The sequence below is a fragment of the Trichomycterus rosablanca genome, chromosome 13, assembly GCF_030014385.1.
Source record: "Trichomycterus rosablanca isolate fTriRos1 chromosome 13, fTriRos1.hap1, whole genome shotgun sequence".
Classification (NCBI taxonomy): domain Eukaryota; kingdom Metazoa; phylum Chordata; class Actinopteri; order Siluriformes; family Trichomycteridae; genus Trichomycterus; species Trichomycterus rosablanca.
The window spans coordinates 9,515,943-9,535,126 of record NC_086000.1 but is presented as its reverse complement, the minus strand read 5'-3'; the positions used below and the strand labels follow the sequence as shown (position 1 = coordinate 9,535,126).

General features: G+C 40.4%; 1 protein-coding gene across 1 annotated transcript in view; it reads right to left on the bottom strand.

Moving 5' to 3' along the window:
- Positions 1-19,184, bottom strand: part of mboat2a (membrane bound O-acyltransferase domain containing 2a) — a 110,637-nt gene that overhangs the window by 50,473 nt on the left and 40,980 nt on the right. Inside the window, exon 2 of the mRNA XM_063007095.1 lies at positions 4,659-4,804. Within this exon, the coding sequence (XP_062863165.1) occupies positions 4,659-4,804 (146 nt within the window). The remainder of the gene's footprint in view (positions 1-4,658; positions 4,805-19,184) is intronic.

Sequence of the window (19,184 nt, the reverse complement as noted above, 5' to 3'; positions counted from 1 at the left end):
TGTTGTATTAAGATTTGGTGACTGGGAAGGTAACTGAAGTGCACTTAACTCATTTTGTTTATGGAACCAGTTTGAGATGATATGGTGCTTTGTAACATGGCATATTATAATGTTAGAGAAGCCAGTATAAGATGGTAGTAGGCAACACTACTCAGATAGGATGGCAAATTCTAATGATTGGTAAAAAGAGCCTTGAGAGGGGATCACATGGAGCTTATTATGGCTTTTTGTATGCGATACGGCTCTGTGTAAGAACTCAACAATGGCAGGTGATAAGTGCCACAGAAGAAGCGGTCATTGCAGACGTCCCAAGTTGCAAAAACTCATTTCAGGGAGGTACCCCCGGACCTCGACCCCGACCCCCAAGCCCAAAAAAAAAAAAAACAGCTAAAAAACCTCTCGCACACACCAAAGGATATGGGTGATAACAGAACTTTTAGGAGCTGCTAACTGAGCTACTAAGCTAACTGTTCGCATCACAAACGCATTAATGTGTACTACATAGTGCACTAGATAGTGTGAAAGATAATAGATTTATGTTCCCTGCATAGTGCACTAGATTGTATATTAGAAAAGAATTTATGTTCCTTACTTAGTGCACTAGATAGTGTAATAGATAATAGACTCATGTTTCTTACATAATGCTTTAGGTAGCGTATTAGTTAACGGGTTTAGGTTCCCTACATAGTGCACTAAATTGTATTTGAGATAACAGATTTATGTTCCCTACATAGTGCACTAGATAGTGTATTACACGATTAATTATGTTTCCTACACAGTGCACGAGATTGTATATCAGATCACGGATTTAGGTTCCCTACACAGTGCACTAGATAGTGTATTAGATAACGCATTCATGTTCACTACATAGTGCACCAGAAAGTATAACTAGATGATGATTTGTGTTCCTTACATAGTGCACTAGACAGTGTATTACATAATTAATTATGTTCCCTACATAGTGAACTAAATTGTATATCATAGTGCACTAAATTGTATAACGGATTTATGATCCCTACATAGTGCACTAGATAGTGTATGGGATAACGCATTCATGTTCACTACATAGTGCACTAGAAAGTATAGCTAGATGATGATTTGTGTTCCTTACATAGTGTACTAGATAGTGTATTACATAATTAATTATGTTCCCTACATAGTGCACTAAATTGTATTTGAGATAACAGATTTATGTTCACTAAACAGTGCACTAGATAGCGTATTAGAAACGGCATTCATGTTCCCTCCATAGTGCACTAGACAGTATATTAGACAATTGATTTATGTTCCCTACACAGTGCACTAGATTGTATATCAGATCACGGATTTAGATTCCCTACATAGTGCACTAGATAGTGTATTAGATAACGCATTCATGTTCACTACATAGTGCACTAGAAAGTATAACTAGATGATGATGTGTTCCTTACATAGTGCACTAGATAGTCTATTACATCATTATGTTCCCTACATAGTGCACTAGATTGTATATCAGATCGCGGATTTAGGTTCCCAACATAGTACACTAGATAGTGTATTAGATAACGCATTCATGTTCACTACATAGTGCACTAGAAAGTATAACTAGATGATGATTTGTGTTCCCTACATAGTGCACTAGATAGTGTATTACATCATTAATTATGTTACCTACATAGTGCACTAGATTGTATATCAGATCGCGGATTTAGGTTCCCAACATAGTGCACTAGATAGTGTATTAGATAACGCATTCATGTTCACTACATAGTGCACTAGAAAGTATAACTAGATGATGATTTGTGTTCCCTACATAGTGCACTAAATTGTATATCAGATAACGGATTTATGTTCCTTACATAGTGCACTAGATAGTGTATTAGATAACGCATTCATGTTCACTACATAGTGGACTAGAAAGTATAACTAGATAATGATTTGTGTTCCTTACATAGTGCACTAGACAGTGTATTACATCATTAATTATGTTCCCTACATAGTGCACTAGATTGTATATCAGATCATGGATTTAGGTTCCCTACATAGTGCACTAGATAGTGTACATTTACATTTTCAGCATTTAGCAGACGCTTATTTACATTTTCAGCATTTAGCAGACGCTTTTATCCAGAGCGACTTACACAATTAGCAGAACACGATGAGCAATTGAGGGTTAAGGGCCTTGCTCAGGGACCCAACAGTGGCAACTTGGTGGTGGCGGGGCTTGAACCGGCAACCTTCTGTTTAATAGTCCAGTGCCTTAACCACTGAGCTATCACTGAGCTACCACTGGCCTGGTGTATTAGATAATGCATTCATGTTCACTACATAGTGCACTAGAAAGTATAACTAGATGATGATTTGTGTTCCTTACATAGTGCACTAGATAGTGTATTACATCATTCATTATGTTTCCTACATAGTGCACTAAATTGTATATCAGATCACGGATTTAGGTTCCCTACACAGTGCACTAGATAGTGTATTAGATAACGCATTCATGTTCACTACATAGTGCACTAGAAAGTATAACTAGATGATGATTTGTGTTCCTTACATAGTGCACTAGATAGTGTATTACATCATTAATTATGTTTCCTACACAGTGCCCTAGATTGTATATCAGATCACGGATTTAGGTTCCCTACACAGTGCACTAGATAGTGTATTAGATAACGCATTCATGTTCACTACATAGTGCACTAGAAAGTATAACTAGATGATGATTTGTGTTCCTTACATAGTGCACTAGATAGTGTATTACATCATTAATTATGTTGCCTACATAGTGCACTAGATTGTATATCAGATAACGGATTTATGTTCCCTACACAGTGCACTAGATAGTGTATTAGATAACGCATTCATGTTCACTACATAGTGCACTAGAAAGTATAACTAGATGATGATTTGTGTTCCTTACATAGTGCACTAGATAGTGTATTACATCATTAATTATGTTCCCTACATAGTGCACTAAATTGTATATCATAGTGCACTAAATTGTATAACGGATTTATATTCCCTACATAGTGCAGTAGATAGTGTATTGGATAACGCATTCATGTTCACTACATAGTGCACTAGAAAGTATAGCTAGATGATGATTTGTGTTCCTTACATAGTGTACTAGATAGTGTATTACATAATTAATTATGTTCCCTACATAGTGCACTAAATTGTATTTGAGATAACAGATTTATGTTCACTAAACAGTGCACTAGATAGCGTATTAGATAACGCATTCATGTTCCCTCCATAGTGCACTAGACAGTATATTAGACAATTGATTTATGTTCCCTACACAGTGCACTAGATTGTATATCAGATCACGGATTTAGATTCCCTACATAGTGCACTAGATAGTGTATTAGATAACGCATTCATGTTCACTACATAGTGCACTAGAAAGTATAACTAGATGATGATGTGTTCCTTACATAGTGCACTAGATAGTCTATTACATCATTATGTTCCCTACATAGTGCACTAGATTGTATATCAGATCGCGGATTTAGGTTCCCAACATAGTATACTAGATAGTGTATTAGATAACGCATTCATGTTCACTACATAGTGCACTAGAAAGTATAACCAGATGATGATTTGTGTTCCTTACATAGTGCACTAGATAGTGTATTACATCATTAATTATGTTTCCTACATAGTGCACTAAATTGTATATCAGATCACGGATTTAGGTTCCCTACACAGTGCACTAGATAGTGTATTAGATAACGCATTCATGTTCACTACATAGTGCACTAGAAAGTATAACTAGATGATGATTTGTGTTCCTTACATAGTGCACTAGATAGTGTATTACATCATTAATTATGTTTCCTACATAGTGCACTAAATTGTATATCAGATAACGGATTTATGTTCCCTACACAGTGCACTAGATAGTGTATTAGATAACGCATTCATGTTCACTACATAGTGCACTAGAAAGTATAACTAGATGATGATTTGTGTTCCTTACATAGTGCACTAGATAGTGTATTACATCATTAATTATGTTTCCTACACAGTGCACTAAATTGTATATCAGATAACGGATTTATGTTCCCTACACAGTGCACTAGATAGTGTATTAGATAACGCATTCATGTTCACTACATAGTGCACTAGAAAGTATAACTAGATGATGATTTGTGTTCCTTACATAGTGCACTAGATAGTGTATTACATCATTAATTATGTTGCCTACATAGTGCACTAGATTGTATATCAGATAACGGATTTATGTTCCCTACATAGTGCACTAGACAGTATATTAGACAATTGATTTATGTTCCCTACACAGTGCGCTAGATTGTATATCAGATAACGGATTTAATACGCGATCGGGAAAAAAATTCTGTGTCGCCTGCGTGCGTGCGTGTGTCGCTCTTGGCCGCTCGTTCTAGATTCCGGGAGATTTTATCTGACTTGCGGGCATCAGGGAGCCACAATGTATATGCAGGAGACTCCCGGAACTTCCGGGACACTTGGGATGTCTGTCATTGTTGACCGATGATTTCCTTCCTTGTGTGCTACACAATGTGTAATTATATAATTTACAGCGCACAAATAAGATAAATAGTTTAAAGCTGTCAAACCAATCAATCTACTATTTGTCCTGCCTAAATATTTGCAAGACACACATGAACACACACACACACACTCTTTCTTACCAGCCAAAGCAGAAGAGGGCTAAGTAGAAACCCAGCAGTGTGGCCACCACATGCCGAATAAAGGGACTGGTCTTACTGGGATGCAGATAGAGTCGGAACCAACAGGCTGTGACCAAAGCGAAAAGCTGACACGCCACAAAGTTTACCTGTGAAAGATAAAGACAGAGAGACGTTTCATTAACACATAAAGGCTTGTTCAAACTAGTGGCCCAAGTGTTCCGGTAATAGAACTTAATATGGCAAAAAATATGTGACCATGAGCTTGGTGGACGTTCCATTTCAAAACAAGAGCATTAATGTACAGGTATGGAACAGCCTCAAGTCTTCAGGGATGGCTTTCCTGAAAATATTGGAGAGTTTGTGGGAATTTGGGAAGGTCAGCAATGATGTTGGGCAAAAAAGTGTTTTAATTTATCCCAAAGGTGTTTAATAGGGTGTAAGGTGAGTTCTGTTCAGGACCGAGGAGTCCTACCACACCAGACTCATCAAAGCATGTCTTTATGATTGAAAAGATATGGAGCTTCTAGCAAACTGGCACAATGGCTCAGTGGGTAGCACTGTCACCACTGTCACAGCAAGACGGTCCTGGGTTCGATTCCCAGGAGGAGCGGTCCGGGTCCAACACTGCTGCACCTTATACATTAATTACCATGTTAGTGTCATTAAGGGATGTCCCGATTCCGATCGGCCGATCAAGGCATCTTTTAACTGATCGGTATCGGCTTTACTAAAGCCGATCCTAAACCCGATCCTTCGTTTTACGTCAGCATGTCCGCTGTGTGGAAATACTTTAAATTGGAAAGTGAAACAAGTCCAACAGTGAAGTGTAATGTCTGCAATGCGAGCGTTTCACGAGGCGGTAGGAGCAGAGCTGCGTTCATTACTGTAGAATTTTACTATTTATATGGTGTGTGAGTCAAGGATCACTCCGGTTTACAAAACAATAACTTTTAATCCGAGTATGAAAACTTCAGGACCATAACATACAGCTTTTACAAGTTTACGTGTTACAAGACTGAACGACATCTCAGTATCAAGCACTCTGATTGGCTTAGTTATGTAACCGAGCGTCGTAGTGATGCACTTGCTTAATAAAGAAATAAATACACGGTATATTCACAAATTGTCGGGAGCAGAAGACTTTATTAACTTCTTCTGTTACGGTACCGCATAGCGGACAGCTAGAGTCATCGCGTTAGCCAAGCACGCTATTCCGTGCACTATGGAAGCCCCAAAGGGTCAAAACACACTCACTTCGCGTAGAAACGTCCATCAGACCATTATCACAATACAACCACAGAAAAGTTTGTTACAGTTACAACACGCATACAAGTACGGTGGCTCATAAGAGACAAACCAGATATCATTTAACCAAACGATCTACAATTACTACCAATTTGATACGGCACCTAAAAAATAAACACTCAGTCGAATACAGCGAGTTTATTATTATATGATGAGAAGAGGAACCGGCTGTCCGCTAACACGACAGAGATGCTGATTTTCCTCAAAAAAAACCTTCACTTCATTTTGAGTGTTCTAGTTTTACTACCACAATGCTGCACTAAGTTTGTTTACTTTTATTTTGTAAAAATAAAAGAACATTAAGCAATAGCTTGGATTCAGGCAATTTTTTTCCTGCAGCACTGCAGAGCTATTCAGTTGTTAAACATATACATTGGAATAATTTGAATAACTGTAATGTACTTGAAGTGTGCACTGTGTGAACAGTATTATCTAGTTCTTATCTAGACAATATCTAGAAAATACAAGTATCAGTTTGAGACTCGGTATCGGAATCAAAATTAATGATCAGGATCGGGAACAATAAAACGTGATCGGGACATCCCTAGTGTCATTGCAATGCTGAGAATAATCCACCACCCCAAACGTCATCTGGTCAAACCATTTGGAGTCATATAGGGGTCCCTTTTGACTGAGAAATGGGCATGGGGTGACAGAGAAACAGTACAAACATATAAAGTATGCCCTTGGTATTGCACGTTTTCCACTGATGTGGAAAAATTGTCAAAAACGTTTCCTGTACACAAGTTAACACACCTACATCCGTCAACTCCCAGCATGCACAAAACAGATTTGATAAGAAACCAGTTGCAAATCATATCTGTTCAAGCCACATCATGACTCCCACATGAATGTTCACACCCATACCAGTGTTACAAAAGCTGACAAAAGCCCAGCGCTCGATATCAGTGATGGATGACAGCTTGATGATATCCTTAAATCACATATATAGGAACAACCTTGCCATGATAAGAACTGAACTGTTTGATCATGCTTATACGGGGTGAGTCAAAAGTCACAGGACACTCTTTTATTTCGGAAACGAAAGGGAAAATGACATATCTAAATACCCCAGCAAGTAATGGGTGAGGGGGCCTATCTTTTAGGCTATGTCCGGAACATAGCCGCCATCTTGAAAGCCACCATATTGGATCAAGGGCAAGTTTTCCCAATAGGAAAGCGGTCATGTAGCATATCAAAGAAGACCAGAATTTTCTCAGATTTGCAATATCTCTTGGTGGTTCAAAAGTTTTCAACACAGAAAGTTGCAACAACAACCGGGAACGTTCCCTGTGATGCACAGCTATTTGACCAGAGGTGGAAAGAAACAAATTACATTTACTCGCGTTACTGTAATTAAGTAGTTTTTTTGTGTACTTGTACTTTTTAAAGTAGATTTTACAACCAGTAATTTTACTTTTACTTAAGTATGTTTTGTATTAAGAATTGTAATTCGCTACCTTTTAAATAAGATCCGTTACTGAGTAAAATAAACACTAAAAAAATCGCGTCTGGGAAACTGCTGCAGTAAATTCTGTGATGGGGAGTCGGATCTTTTGACTCGGTTCCTTTTAAAGAGCCGTTCAAAGAAATGGCTCTTCATTCTTTTGTTCAGGCAGCGAGAGGCGCTACTGTAATTATAATACAGCCCCGATATTAATATCAGTGATGAACAATCATCTAATTCAAACAACACTTAAATGAGAAAAAAAGATTGTTGTCAAAAGTATACAAATTGACAAAAGTATATTTTAATAACAAAAATAGTTTAAAATAATTGCAATAAATCATCTGTTGTATAACTTGTAGCCAGACTGGGCTTACATTTCATTTTATTACATTCCGCTCGGTAATACGTGATAGAGAAAAAACTACAGGGAAGAGACATACTGTGGTTGCATTGCATTTAGTTTCAGAAAAATCCTCTCTTGTGCAGAGATGTGTCTGTGTTTGTTTCTGCTATATATATTTAACACAGTCATGGACAATTTTATATCTCCAATTCACCTCACCACAGTCTTTGGACTGTGGGAGGAAACCGGAGCTCCCGGAGTAAACCCACGCAGACACGGGGAGAACATGCAAACTCCACACAGAAAGGACCCGGACCGGGTAACAGTGCTACCCACTTAGCCACCGTGCCGCCCAAAATATATATATATAATATACACAGTGGCAAGAAAAAGTATGTGAACCTTTTGGAATTTTATGGTTTTCTGCATTAATTTGTCAAAAAATCTGATCCTCATCCAAGTCAAGTGTATTGACGAATATAATGTGCCTAAAATAATAACACAAAAAAATTTCTGATCATTCATTCTTCATTGAGAACAACCATAAAAACCTCATGGTGCTAGTGGATACAGTATGTGAACCCTTGAGTTATTGATCTCAAACAAGCTAACTGGAGTCAGGTGTTAGCGTACCTGGAGTCTTGTTAAGAAAATGAGTTTGGAGGTGTGGACTAGAGCTACTTTGACTGATAAAAACCAAACAAAGTGATTTCAAAGACTTTAGAAATTCACCAGTCTATAGTAAGGCAAACAATTTACAAATGGAGACAATTTGGGACTGTGGCTACTCTGCCAAGAAGTGGGCGCCCAGTCAAAATGACCCCAAGAGCACAACGGAGACTCATCAACGAGGTAAAGAAACAACCCCGAGTGACAGCCAAAGATTGGAAGGCGTCATTGGTACAGGCTAACATCTGTGTTCATGAGTCTACAGTCCGTAAAACATTTGCGTATCCCAGCCTTTTTGGAAGCTGGGGTCAGAGCGCAGGGTCAGCCATCATACGGCGCCCCTGGAGCAGTGAGGGTTAAGGGTCTTGCTCAAGGGCCCAAAAGGGGCTGCATGGCAGAGCTGGGATTCGAACTCTCAACTGTTCAGTTGATAGCTCAACGCTCTAGCCACTAGGCTACATCTGTCCCTATCAGCTTTACTTGCATCATTCTGTCAAGTAACTTTTCTTTTTGGTTTTGTTTCCATTTCAATCCTATGTTGCCTCCAAGCCCACAGTTCCTTATCAGGATTGTGTTTACTCTCTACAGTAAACCTCTACAGAGCAGGCCTGTTCTTAAATTTAATTAAAGAAGCAGCATCATGAATGCCAGGATTTAAATAGAGGCTTTTGGCAAATACAAGCGCAAAGACAAGCCTGTACATTTATTTTTTATTACCTGTTTTTATTACAGCAGAGGGATAACAAACCGTATTACTTCAGCAGTCCTCTAATACATCTCTTACTTACTAATGAGCCAAAATTTTAGAATCAACCCCTAAAGACATGCATGATGATGCATGTGATCGTCAGGGATATATTAAACGTGTGGCTCATAGTTACTCATAGTTCACATGTTGAATGCAGCAGAAATGATCAGCATAAAGACCTGAGAGACTTTAAAATAGGGCGAATTGTTATGGCAAGACTACTGGGTTGAGGTATCAACAAAAGAGCAAGGGGTGCTCACAGACCCACACTAAATACCTACTTACTGTGGACCAAGGAAGAACAAAAATTTACGTTTACATTTACGGCACTTAGCAGATGCTATTATCCAAAGCGACTTACAGTACTGTGACAGCATATTGTCTAAGCCAGTGTTTCTCAACCTCTTTTCAGTCACCTTTAAAAGTATGCAAAATCTCAAGTCACCCCAGTCTAAAATGTATTAAAAAACGTACACTCTGCATCCCTCGGACTGCTAACACACACGCACACACACCATAAGGTGTCATTTAGGAAGGGAGGGGTAAACGTGACTTACTTTTAATGGGAAACCTGAGTCTGGGATGATGCACACAATCGCCCTATTCTGGCAGGGATGGATGAGAGGCAGAAACGGAGCTCCTGGTCCAGAGCCCTCAGTCGTCAGTACTTGTTTTTGATGTAAGTTAGGCTCGAAAAGCTCAGTTCGCACCATGAACGAATCAGATTTTACATAATTAAACAAGTTTATAGTTTATTTCTCAATTATTTGTCATTATACTAAGAGCACTGCTTCTCTTCTGCATGTTCTCTCTGTAGCTCGGTTACGGCTCTCTCAACTCAAACTCAAAAGAAGCTTTATTGGCATGACAAATAAAGACATTCGTATTGCCAAAGCAAGTTAGAGAGAAATAATAAAAAGAACAGTAAAAAGAACAAATATATACAAAACAGTTACATGTGCAAAAAAATATAAAATAGAATAAAATATTAATAAAAACAGTGCAAAATAATAACAATAAAAATTGTAATATTTACAGTAATGAGGTCAGTTCAGTTTGTGTGTGTGTGTGTGTCTCACTCGCTCTCCGCTCTCGGATTTGAATTTCGACAATAAACAGCTCTCATTATGACTAATTAATTCCCTCAACTGACGCGAAGCGGAATGCGTGGATTACAGCCGATAAGAACTGCGCAGAAATAAAAATATATATAGCGACTCCCAGAGGTGCGACTCGGTTCCTTTTGTTCATTTTACCGTTCAACAGAATCGGATCGTTCGCAAACGACCCATCATTATCAGAATATTTTTGACGGCACCCCTGATGAAGCCAGGCGGCACCCCGGTTGAGAAAGTCTGGTCTAAGCAATCGAGGATTAAGGGCCTTGCTCAAGGGCCCAACAGTTGCAATCTGGCAGTGGTGGGACTTGAACCAGCGACCTTTCCATTAGTAGTCCAGTACCTTAAACACTAGGGTACAACTGCCCTTCAACAACAAACCCCTGGCTATTTTGTTGGGCAACCAATACTCATTGATGGCTAGATGAAGGCTGTGTTTTTTCCAACAATGATGAGACACAGTGCATCAAACCCATTTTATGTTTACAATGGAGTAGTCCAAGGCCAGGCAAAGAACCCATGCTAGCTAATGTCCACTGGCTGGAGTATTAGGAGAAGCGAATGTTCCTTTATTTTCTTTCCTATTTATTTATGCTATTTATTTTCTCCCTTTTTCTCTTAGTTTAGTGTAGCCAATTAGTCTTCAACTGCTGGCGATCCCAATTGCGTCCGAGGAGGGTATATTCGCCTGTCCCACGTCCCCCTCCAACCTTGGTGCCTCGGTGGATTCGCACATGAGGCCTTCACTTTTGCACAGGTGCCTCGGGCTGCTAACCAGGATCCTTACACAGCGTTTGAAGACCCCACCCGGACTTTAGCGGCCAATTCTGTCTGCCAACTGTTAGACAGAGGGTGCCCAGCCGACCGATAGCAGAACTGAGATTCGAACCGAGGAGTTTAGCATCTCAGCGCTGGTTTGCTAGCGGAATATCCTTGGGGACCGCAAATGTGTATTTCAATACCGACCGGCTGCATCTTTTTTTTACGTGACAGTAATGTAGTCTCACCGAGAGCAAACCGTCCATCACTAGTTCAGGTGCCTCAACCAGACAGAAGAAGGTGCTATTACACAGCGACAGTGAAACTCTGTTCATGCTTCCTCCCTCAGACACAGCCAATTCTGCCTGCTGGATGGTGGCCAGGTCAGTATCGCCTAGGATTCTGGCAAACTCCAGTTTGGCTTTTTAAAGTCAGCAGTGAGGTCCCCTACTATAGCAGTTGTAGCCTAGTGGTTAAGGTACTGGACTAGAAATCAAAAGGGCTCAAGCCCCACCACTGCCTGGTTGCCACTGTTGGGCCCTTAAGCAAGGCCCTTAACCCTCAATTGCTTAGACAATATACTGTCACAGTACTGTAAGTCGCTTTGGATAAAAGCGTCTGCTAAATGCCGAAAATGTAATGAAATGAATAGCGTTTTATTTAACTCAAGGGTTTGAATAACCCTTTGTTACAACCTTCTATTAATTCTTCTCCTCTGTTTACCTGGAGTTTAGCCTACCACAAAGCCCAAACCTGCATTTAGCCCAGCATTTATGTGATAAGGGTGCGGTATGTACAATCCGAAAGCTGGATTCATCTGACCACAGCACACAATTCTACTTTGCATCAGTCTTGAGCTTGAGCCCAGAGAAGTTGAAGTCGTTTCTGGGTGTTGTCGATGTATTACTTTTGCTTTGCATATTGGAGTCTGAACGTCACTGATCAAAAGTCAGGGGCATCAGGCCGCTCAGGCGGTAAAAGTACGCTAGCTCACCAGAGTTGTGGTTTCGAATACATCGTATCGAATCTCTGCTCTGCCTTTCCGACTAAGCTGGGCGGCTGCATGAACAACGATTGGCTGTTGTTCATCGGATCATGGGTCCTCATAACTGGTGCGACTGCGGCCCCTGCACAGGGCTGAGGAATAATGCTGATGGGGGTGTGGCCCTCCGTGCACAGTGCCTGTCAAGTTTATGAACTCGACTCGTGCAGGTGTAAAATGCGGAAAGGGCGTATGTCAGTTGAGAGGCGTCCTCAGTCGGCGGTGAAGGGTCGAACCACGACTATATTGGGGGAGGGAGAAGGAGATTGAAATTCCGCCCAGAATCTAAATTCGGAAGCTCTGATTGGTTTATACAGCTGTTTTTCAAGGCCTGACCTCTGAATCTCTTTAACAAATGAAGTGATTCATGGAGTTGTTTACGCACAACATCATAATGAAATAGAGTGAGCAAAACGAATGAATCTTTACCATAGATAAGAGCACAGCTCCCTGATTCGATTCCAATGAACAATCTGTACTGACTCTGCATACCGGAGGGAGCCCATGTCAGTCGAGAAGCGGTGAAAGGTCGAACCAGTATAGAGGACGCATTCAGGGTAATTGGACACGACTAGACTGAGGGATAAAAATTGGGGGAAAAAGAGGGGGGGAAATATAAAATAAAATAAAAAAATAAAAAAAGTCAGGGGCATATAAGATTGTTTTTAGTAAAATTGATGTTAGTAAAGACAACAAATTGACAAAAGAACCCAATGATTTACCCGATTTTCCAAAAAATCACTGCGATCGCTTTGTGTCTGGCCCTGATGAATGAAGAAGCAACAAACAAAAGACAAGGGTAAGTGGGAGGTAAATTTTGTGGCTGCTGAAATGCAGAAGTCAGTGAGCTGGCGCCATGTCACTTTATATGTTATTTTAACATCTAATCAGTAAAAGCAAAATGATCCAGCACATCACAGCACTTGATAGCAGAGCAGTACAGCCTGATCTGAAATAGTAACTATGCCACCTCAATTTCCCCGCCCTACTTCCTACATCATTCCAGTGCCAGTGAGGGCATTTTGCCAATCATCCATTTGTCAATCACTTTTACAGTGCATCAGAGCATGGCTTTCAGTTCTGAAGCTTGTGCTATTTATCACATAGAGTTCAGTGGAAGCGAGGGCACAACCACGACCGTGTTCATTTTACCCTTCATTTCACCCTGTCCTCACACCCACACACTATAAATTTAGAACAGAACAGGTAAAGGCAAGAAAGAACAGTTTCAGGGAAACAAGCTTTTAACCCTGTTTTAATTTAATAAACACCTAACTATTATTAAAAATCCTGTATGCTCATTCAGAATTTGATGGCTGCCTCCAAACATATGATTGTTACCCCTGCCATTGGCACTAACCCACCCCTATACCCGGACATATGCTGGGTTTGGTAACAATCAGGATGCTCAGTTCCCTTACTGGTTTGGAGAACACAAGACAGGTCTAAAAGTTAGACTTGTCCGACCACAGCACCAGTAAAACACAGTGGTAGCCTAGTGGGTAGAGCTTTGGATTATCAATTAAAAGGTTGAGAGTACAAATCAAAGCTCTGCCTGGCAGCCACTGTTGGGCCCTTAAGCAAGGCCCTTAACCCTCTTGGCTCCAGGGGCGCCATACAACGGCTGACCCTGCGCTCTGACCCCAGATTCCAAACAAGCTGGGATATGTGAAGAAAGAACACCGATCAGGCATAACATTATGACCACCTCCTTGTTTCTACACTCGCTGTCCGCTTTGTAGTTCTACAATTACTGACTGTAGTCCATCTGTTTCTCTACATATTTTTTTAGCCTGCTTTTACCCTGTTCTTCAATGGTCAGAACCCCCACAGGACCACCACAGAGCAGGTATTACTTAGGTGGTGGATCATTCTCAGCACTGCAGTGACACTGACATGGTGGTGGTGTGTTAGTGTGTAGGAGCTTTTAAACACCTCACTGTCACTGCTGGACGGAGAATAGTCCACCAACCAAAAATATCCAGCCAACAGTGCCCCGTGGGCAGCGTCCTGTGACCACTGATGAAGGTCTAGAAGATGACCAACTCAAACAGCAGCAATAGATGAGTGATCGTCTCTGACTTTACATCTACAAGGTGGACCATCTAGGTAGGAGTGTCTAATAGAGTGGACAGTAAGTGGACACGGTATCTAAAAACTCCAGCAGTGCTGCTGTGTCTAATCCGCTCATACCAGCACAACACACACTAACACACCACCACCATGTCAGTGTCACTGCAGTGCTGACAATGATCCACCACCTAAATAATACCTGCTGTGGTGGTCCTGTGGGGGTCCTGACCATTGAAGAACAGGGTGAAAGCATGCTAAAAAAAAGCATGTAGAGAAACAGATGGACAACAGTCAGTAATTGTAGAACTACAAAGTGCTTCTATATGGTAAGTGGAGCTGATAAAAATGGACACAGTGTAGAAACAAGGTGGTGGTTTTAATGTTATGGCTGATCGGTGAAAATATATGTATTCTGTCAACGGTGTGATTATTCCCCCCTCTCCCAACTCAACTTGCAACTCAGCTTTTGTTCTTTTTTCCTTTATCTATCTACCCCCCTGTATCTGTGCCACTTTTTATGTCTCACAAAAGGACTTTCTCATGTCTGATGAAAAAGTAAACACAGCATTTCATTGTTAGAACATCGTACCAACAGTGGAACATGGTAACAGTGGTGTAGGGCTGCTTTCCTGCATCCGGACCTGGATGGCCTGCCGTTATTAAGAGCAGAATAATTTCCACTGTCTATTTTAATAATTGTGTTATGGAGAGGAGCCAGTGAACTAGCGTCATTCTCTGTCTCTGCTATGAGTGTCCTATTATTAGTAAACAGTATTGTTTTAAACGAGATTAATCTGGCGGCCACTCACTGATTTATATTCATGGGACAGTCATTCCCATCAGTGATTTATGGATAAAGTCTTTGTCTGGTTTAATCACTTAGGAGAGAGATATACAAACACTTTTTCAAAAGAGTTGGAACAGGAGCAAACTGCTGATCTGTATGTTCTAGAAAAAAGTCTAAGCCAATCTATTTCTTTACACACCTTCGGTCATTCCCAACACCTTTCAATCAGAACCAGCATTAATCTCTTCAGCAATTTGAGCTACAGTAGCTCGTCTGTTGGATCGCTCCCTACGTGCATCAATGAGCCTTGGTCGCCCATGACCCTGTCGCCGGTTTACCACTGTTCCTTCCTTGGACCACTTTTGATACATACTGACCACTGAAGACCGGGAACCCCCCCACAAGAGCTGCAGTTTTGGAGATGCTCTGACCCATTTGTCTAGCCATCACAATCTGACCCCTGTCAAACTCACTCAAATCCTCACACTGGCCCATTTTTCCTGCTTCTAACACGTCAACTTTGAGGATAAAATGTTCTTGTACTTGCTGCCTAATACATCCCACTCTCTAACAGGTGCCGTGATGAAGAGATAATCAGTGTTATTCGCTGCACCTGTCAGTGGTCATAATGTTATGCTTGATCTATGTAATTGTTGTTGTGTGTTATGTAAATGCTATGTCATTGATAGGACAGCAACTCTTGCGATATATCACTATATCTAGTGACTCTGTTCTCATATATTGCACTTTGCTTTCATCTCTTTTCTCCCAGTCTATCATTTCCAATTCTTCACTGGCCGAAGAGAACCCCAGACGAGCACCTGTCGCTTCTTTTACACTTGCCAGGGGTGGATTCTCATAAGGAGTCACTCTCTTCGAGAATGCCCCACCACCAGAACTGGACATCTCATTTGCAGTGGCAAAGAGGACAAAGCCCATTCGACCTTCTCTCCCTCAGACACTGCCAGTCATCTGTCAACTGATTTGAGCTCCTGAGGAGTTGATCTTAAGCCTATGCTGTGGTGAGCTAGCAGATTAGACTATAGTCTATAGAAAATAGACTACTGGTACGTGGCAACAACAATACACAAACCCACTGCTCAGTTCATTTCTTCGTGATTTGTACAGTGCAAAATGTAACCATGGGATATGCAGGTGCAACAGATCTCATTAAGGCTTTAAGTCCTGTGTGTTTGCCCTGTACACATGAACAACCCAGCCTGAGGACTAGGTGTGTATTGTACCCAAATCCAATAAGCTTATTTCCTGCAATAGTAAAGAAGTAAAACATAAATAAAAGCCACAGACTGCGAGCTTCTTGTGGGTAATGAATAGAAATCTTCACCTCATGAACCTGCATCTTAGAAGATTTAGTCTGAAGAGAAATGAGAACTGACAGCTTCCCTTCTCACCATGGTCTCATATGCTCCTCTTCCCGCAGCCGCTGCAGCTCCCATCATGACGACTTCAGCCGAGCTGCTATATTAAGCCTGAGAGAGCTGTGACGTCAGTCAGGTTCTGACCCAGTACTGCCATTTCTTCCCTCAGCTTTATCAAGGTGGCTGGAGCCACAGCGATTCTAATCATCTCCAGCCTCATAGTTTCATTTATTATCTAGAGCGACTTACAGAAGTGCTTCCATAGTAAACATTACCTTACTCTAGTTTAAGTAGACAACAGTCCAAGGACACAAATCTGCTAAAACTCTGTTAGAACATTAGAGCATTAGTAAGTACATGTTAGTTCTCAGATTAAGTGCTCAGTAAAGAGGTGGTTTTTTAATCATCCTTAAAAACCACATGATAGTACCAGGTGGTTGTATTATTATTAGGGCTGTCACGCGATTAAAATTTTTAATTGAGATTAATCGCGATTAAAGAACCACAAAACTACTAACTAAGCACAATTTAAACAGTTATGCACATTTTTATTGTGTTTATACAGTCCATTGCGATCCATTTAACACCAGTGATTGTAATGTTCCCACGACGTGTTCAGTTCATGGACTTTCAGTTAGACTGAGTCTGTGCGCACAGATGCCTGATGTGAGATGATTTCTCACGCTTTTTAAAAACGACAATTTAAAATACCCGATGTTTCACAATATGTAGCAGCAGCAGCTTGAGTCACGACACAAACTGGAGAAAGACCGATGTTATCTCTACCGTATAAACACAATGTTACTGTGTTAAAGCAGCGCAAATTACCACAGTGACACATATTTATGTGGCACATAAAACATAGCCAAATAAAAATAGTTTGATTAAAATTTTTTATCTCAGTAAATTTTTTTAATCGCAATTAAAGATTTAACTTGTTAATTACCGTGATTAACGACAGCCCTGATTATTATGCTTTGGGGCTGTTTCATTACATTACAGAAAGTAGACAGACATTTATAAAATCTTGAACACTCTAGGGTGTTTAAACGGGATGTTAAGTGGTTTACATGCACAATAATTAATCTGATTACAGATAATCTGGGGCAGTAATCTGATTATTCAAATGGTCATGTAAACAGCCTACTTTAATTAGCTTAATTCAATTGAGGGCTTACTCAAAGTATGAGTAGTCCAATCAAGATACCTGATTTTTCATCTAGTTATATAAGTTATATTACTCAAGTCATGTTTACTGGTAACCAGTTTACTAGAGATGGAAGGATCGATCGGCTATGTATCGAAATCAGCCTATAATTCCTATTCAGCAGATCCGATCGCGTGATATGTAAAGATCACCTTCATCTTAAGCTTAACAGCTCAGTGGATTGATCCAGACTTTGAGCTACAAAGCGCTAACCATCGCATCACCATTCGTCAACCATCGCATTTCACAAGCTAAAATAACATAATTAACGTTGTGCATCATACATACGATGCAATTTTGCTGATTGAAATATTTACTTTAAAAAGATAATTCAACCCGATCCCATCTGAGTCGATTCTATGAGCACAGTATATAAATTCGTGGTTCACTTTGGTAAATCGTAAGCGGTTCTTGCTTTTGATGTAGGTGAGAACAGAAAACGTTACAGAGCCAATCAGAGGCAAACGTTTTTTAATTACTAAATTCGTTAGTTCAGGATCATCTGCTCTGACTGACAGAAAACTTTTAGCTCCACAGGCAGAACGAGTCTGACTCAGTTACCGCTCTGTGGTAATAGCAGTTTAATTAAGCTTTTTAATGTAAGAGAGTCACACAAAATGTTCTGTAGTAGCTGGTGTTTATTTAAAACCACGACATTAATTAATAACAGTAAACACAGAGAGATAACTGAGAAGAGAATCTTACGCTTCACATAAAATGAATCGACTCCTGAATCACTTACATCTATACTGTGAACAGAGCGTCTCTCTTAAAGACACACACACGCCGTTGCTTTCGTCACCGGTTTATCTTCACTGTGAGCCCTATTTTTAAGGTTTTTTCAGACTGAACTGTATAACATTAAACCTGTGTGTGTGTGTGTGTGTGTGTGGTCAGTTAGACTAATGAAATATGTCTCCTGTGGGTGAAAAAAATGAATTGCTTTAGTTTTAGAAGTAAAAAAAAAATCTCTCAATGCCTTGTCCCCCTGGTCAGGCACTCGCGCCCCCCCAGACAAGTACTCGCCCAACCTCCCCCTACCCCCTGGGGGCACGCCCCACAGATTGAAAACCCCTAGTCTAAATATAATCATTACAGTATTGGCTGTATTTGTTTGATTTACTTTGTTTATTTACTGCAAATTTTGCGCAAAAAATTGCATGTTGCACTCCCCCCCAATCGGAATCAGCTATCGGACGATCGCCCTGAAAGGAGATCGAAGATCGAAATCGGTGCCAAAAACCCTGATCGGTACATCTCTACAGCTTACTATCAAATTTCCACATTTGCAGCTGTGCGGTTGGAGATGCAAATCCCTGGATACGGTAAACACTACATAAGGTGAAGAGGTGCATGGTGATGTGCCAGCATTTACGTTATAATGTTATGAATATGTGGCGCTTGGTTGGCTCAGTGGGTAATTATGCTAGTCCAGTGTGTGTGTGTGTGCATCTTCGTAACTGTGCTTCCGAGAAGAAGGCTAAATTCTTAGATGCCTTAAAATGCGACCTACTAAGGTGCCTTATTTTGAAGCTATAAATTGACAATAACAAGAGAGCATCCAGTGCTTCCTTAACGGTAAAGGAAATCCCAGCATTCAGTGCAGCACAACTTTTCTTACAAAAAGTGACAAATGTGGGTTTTGC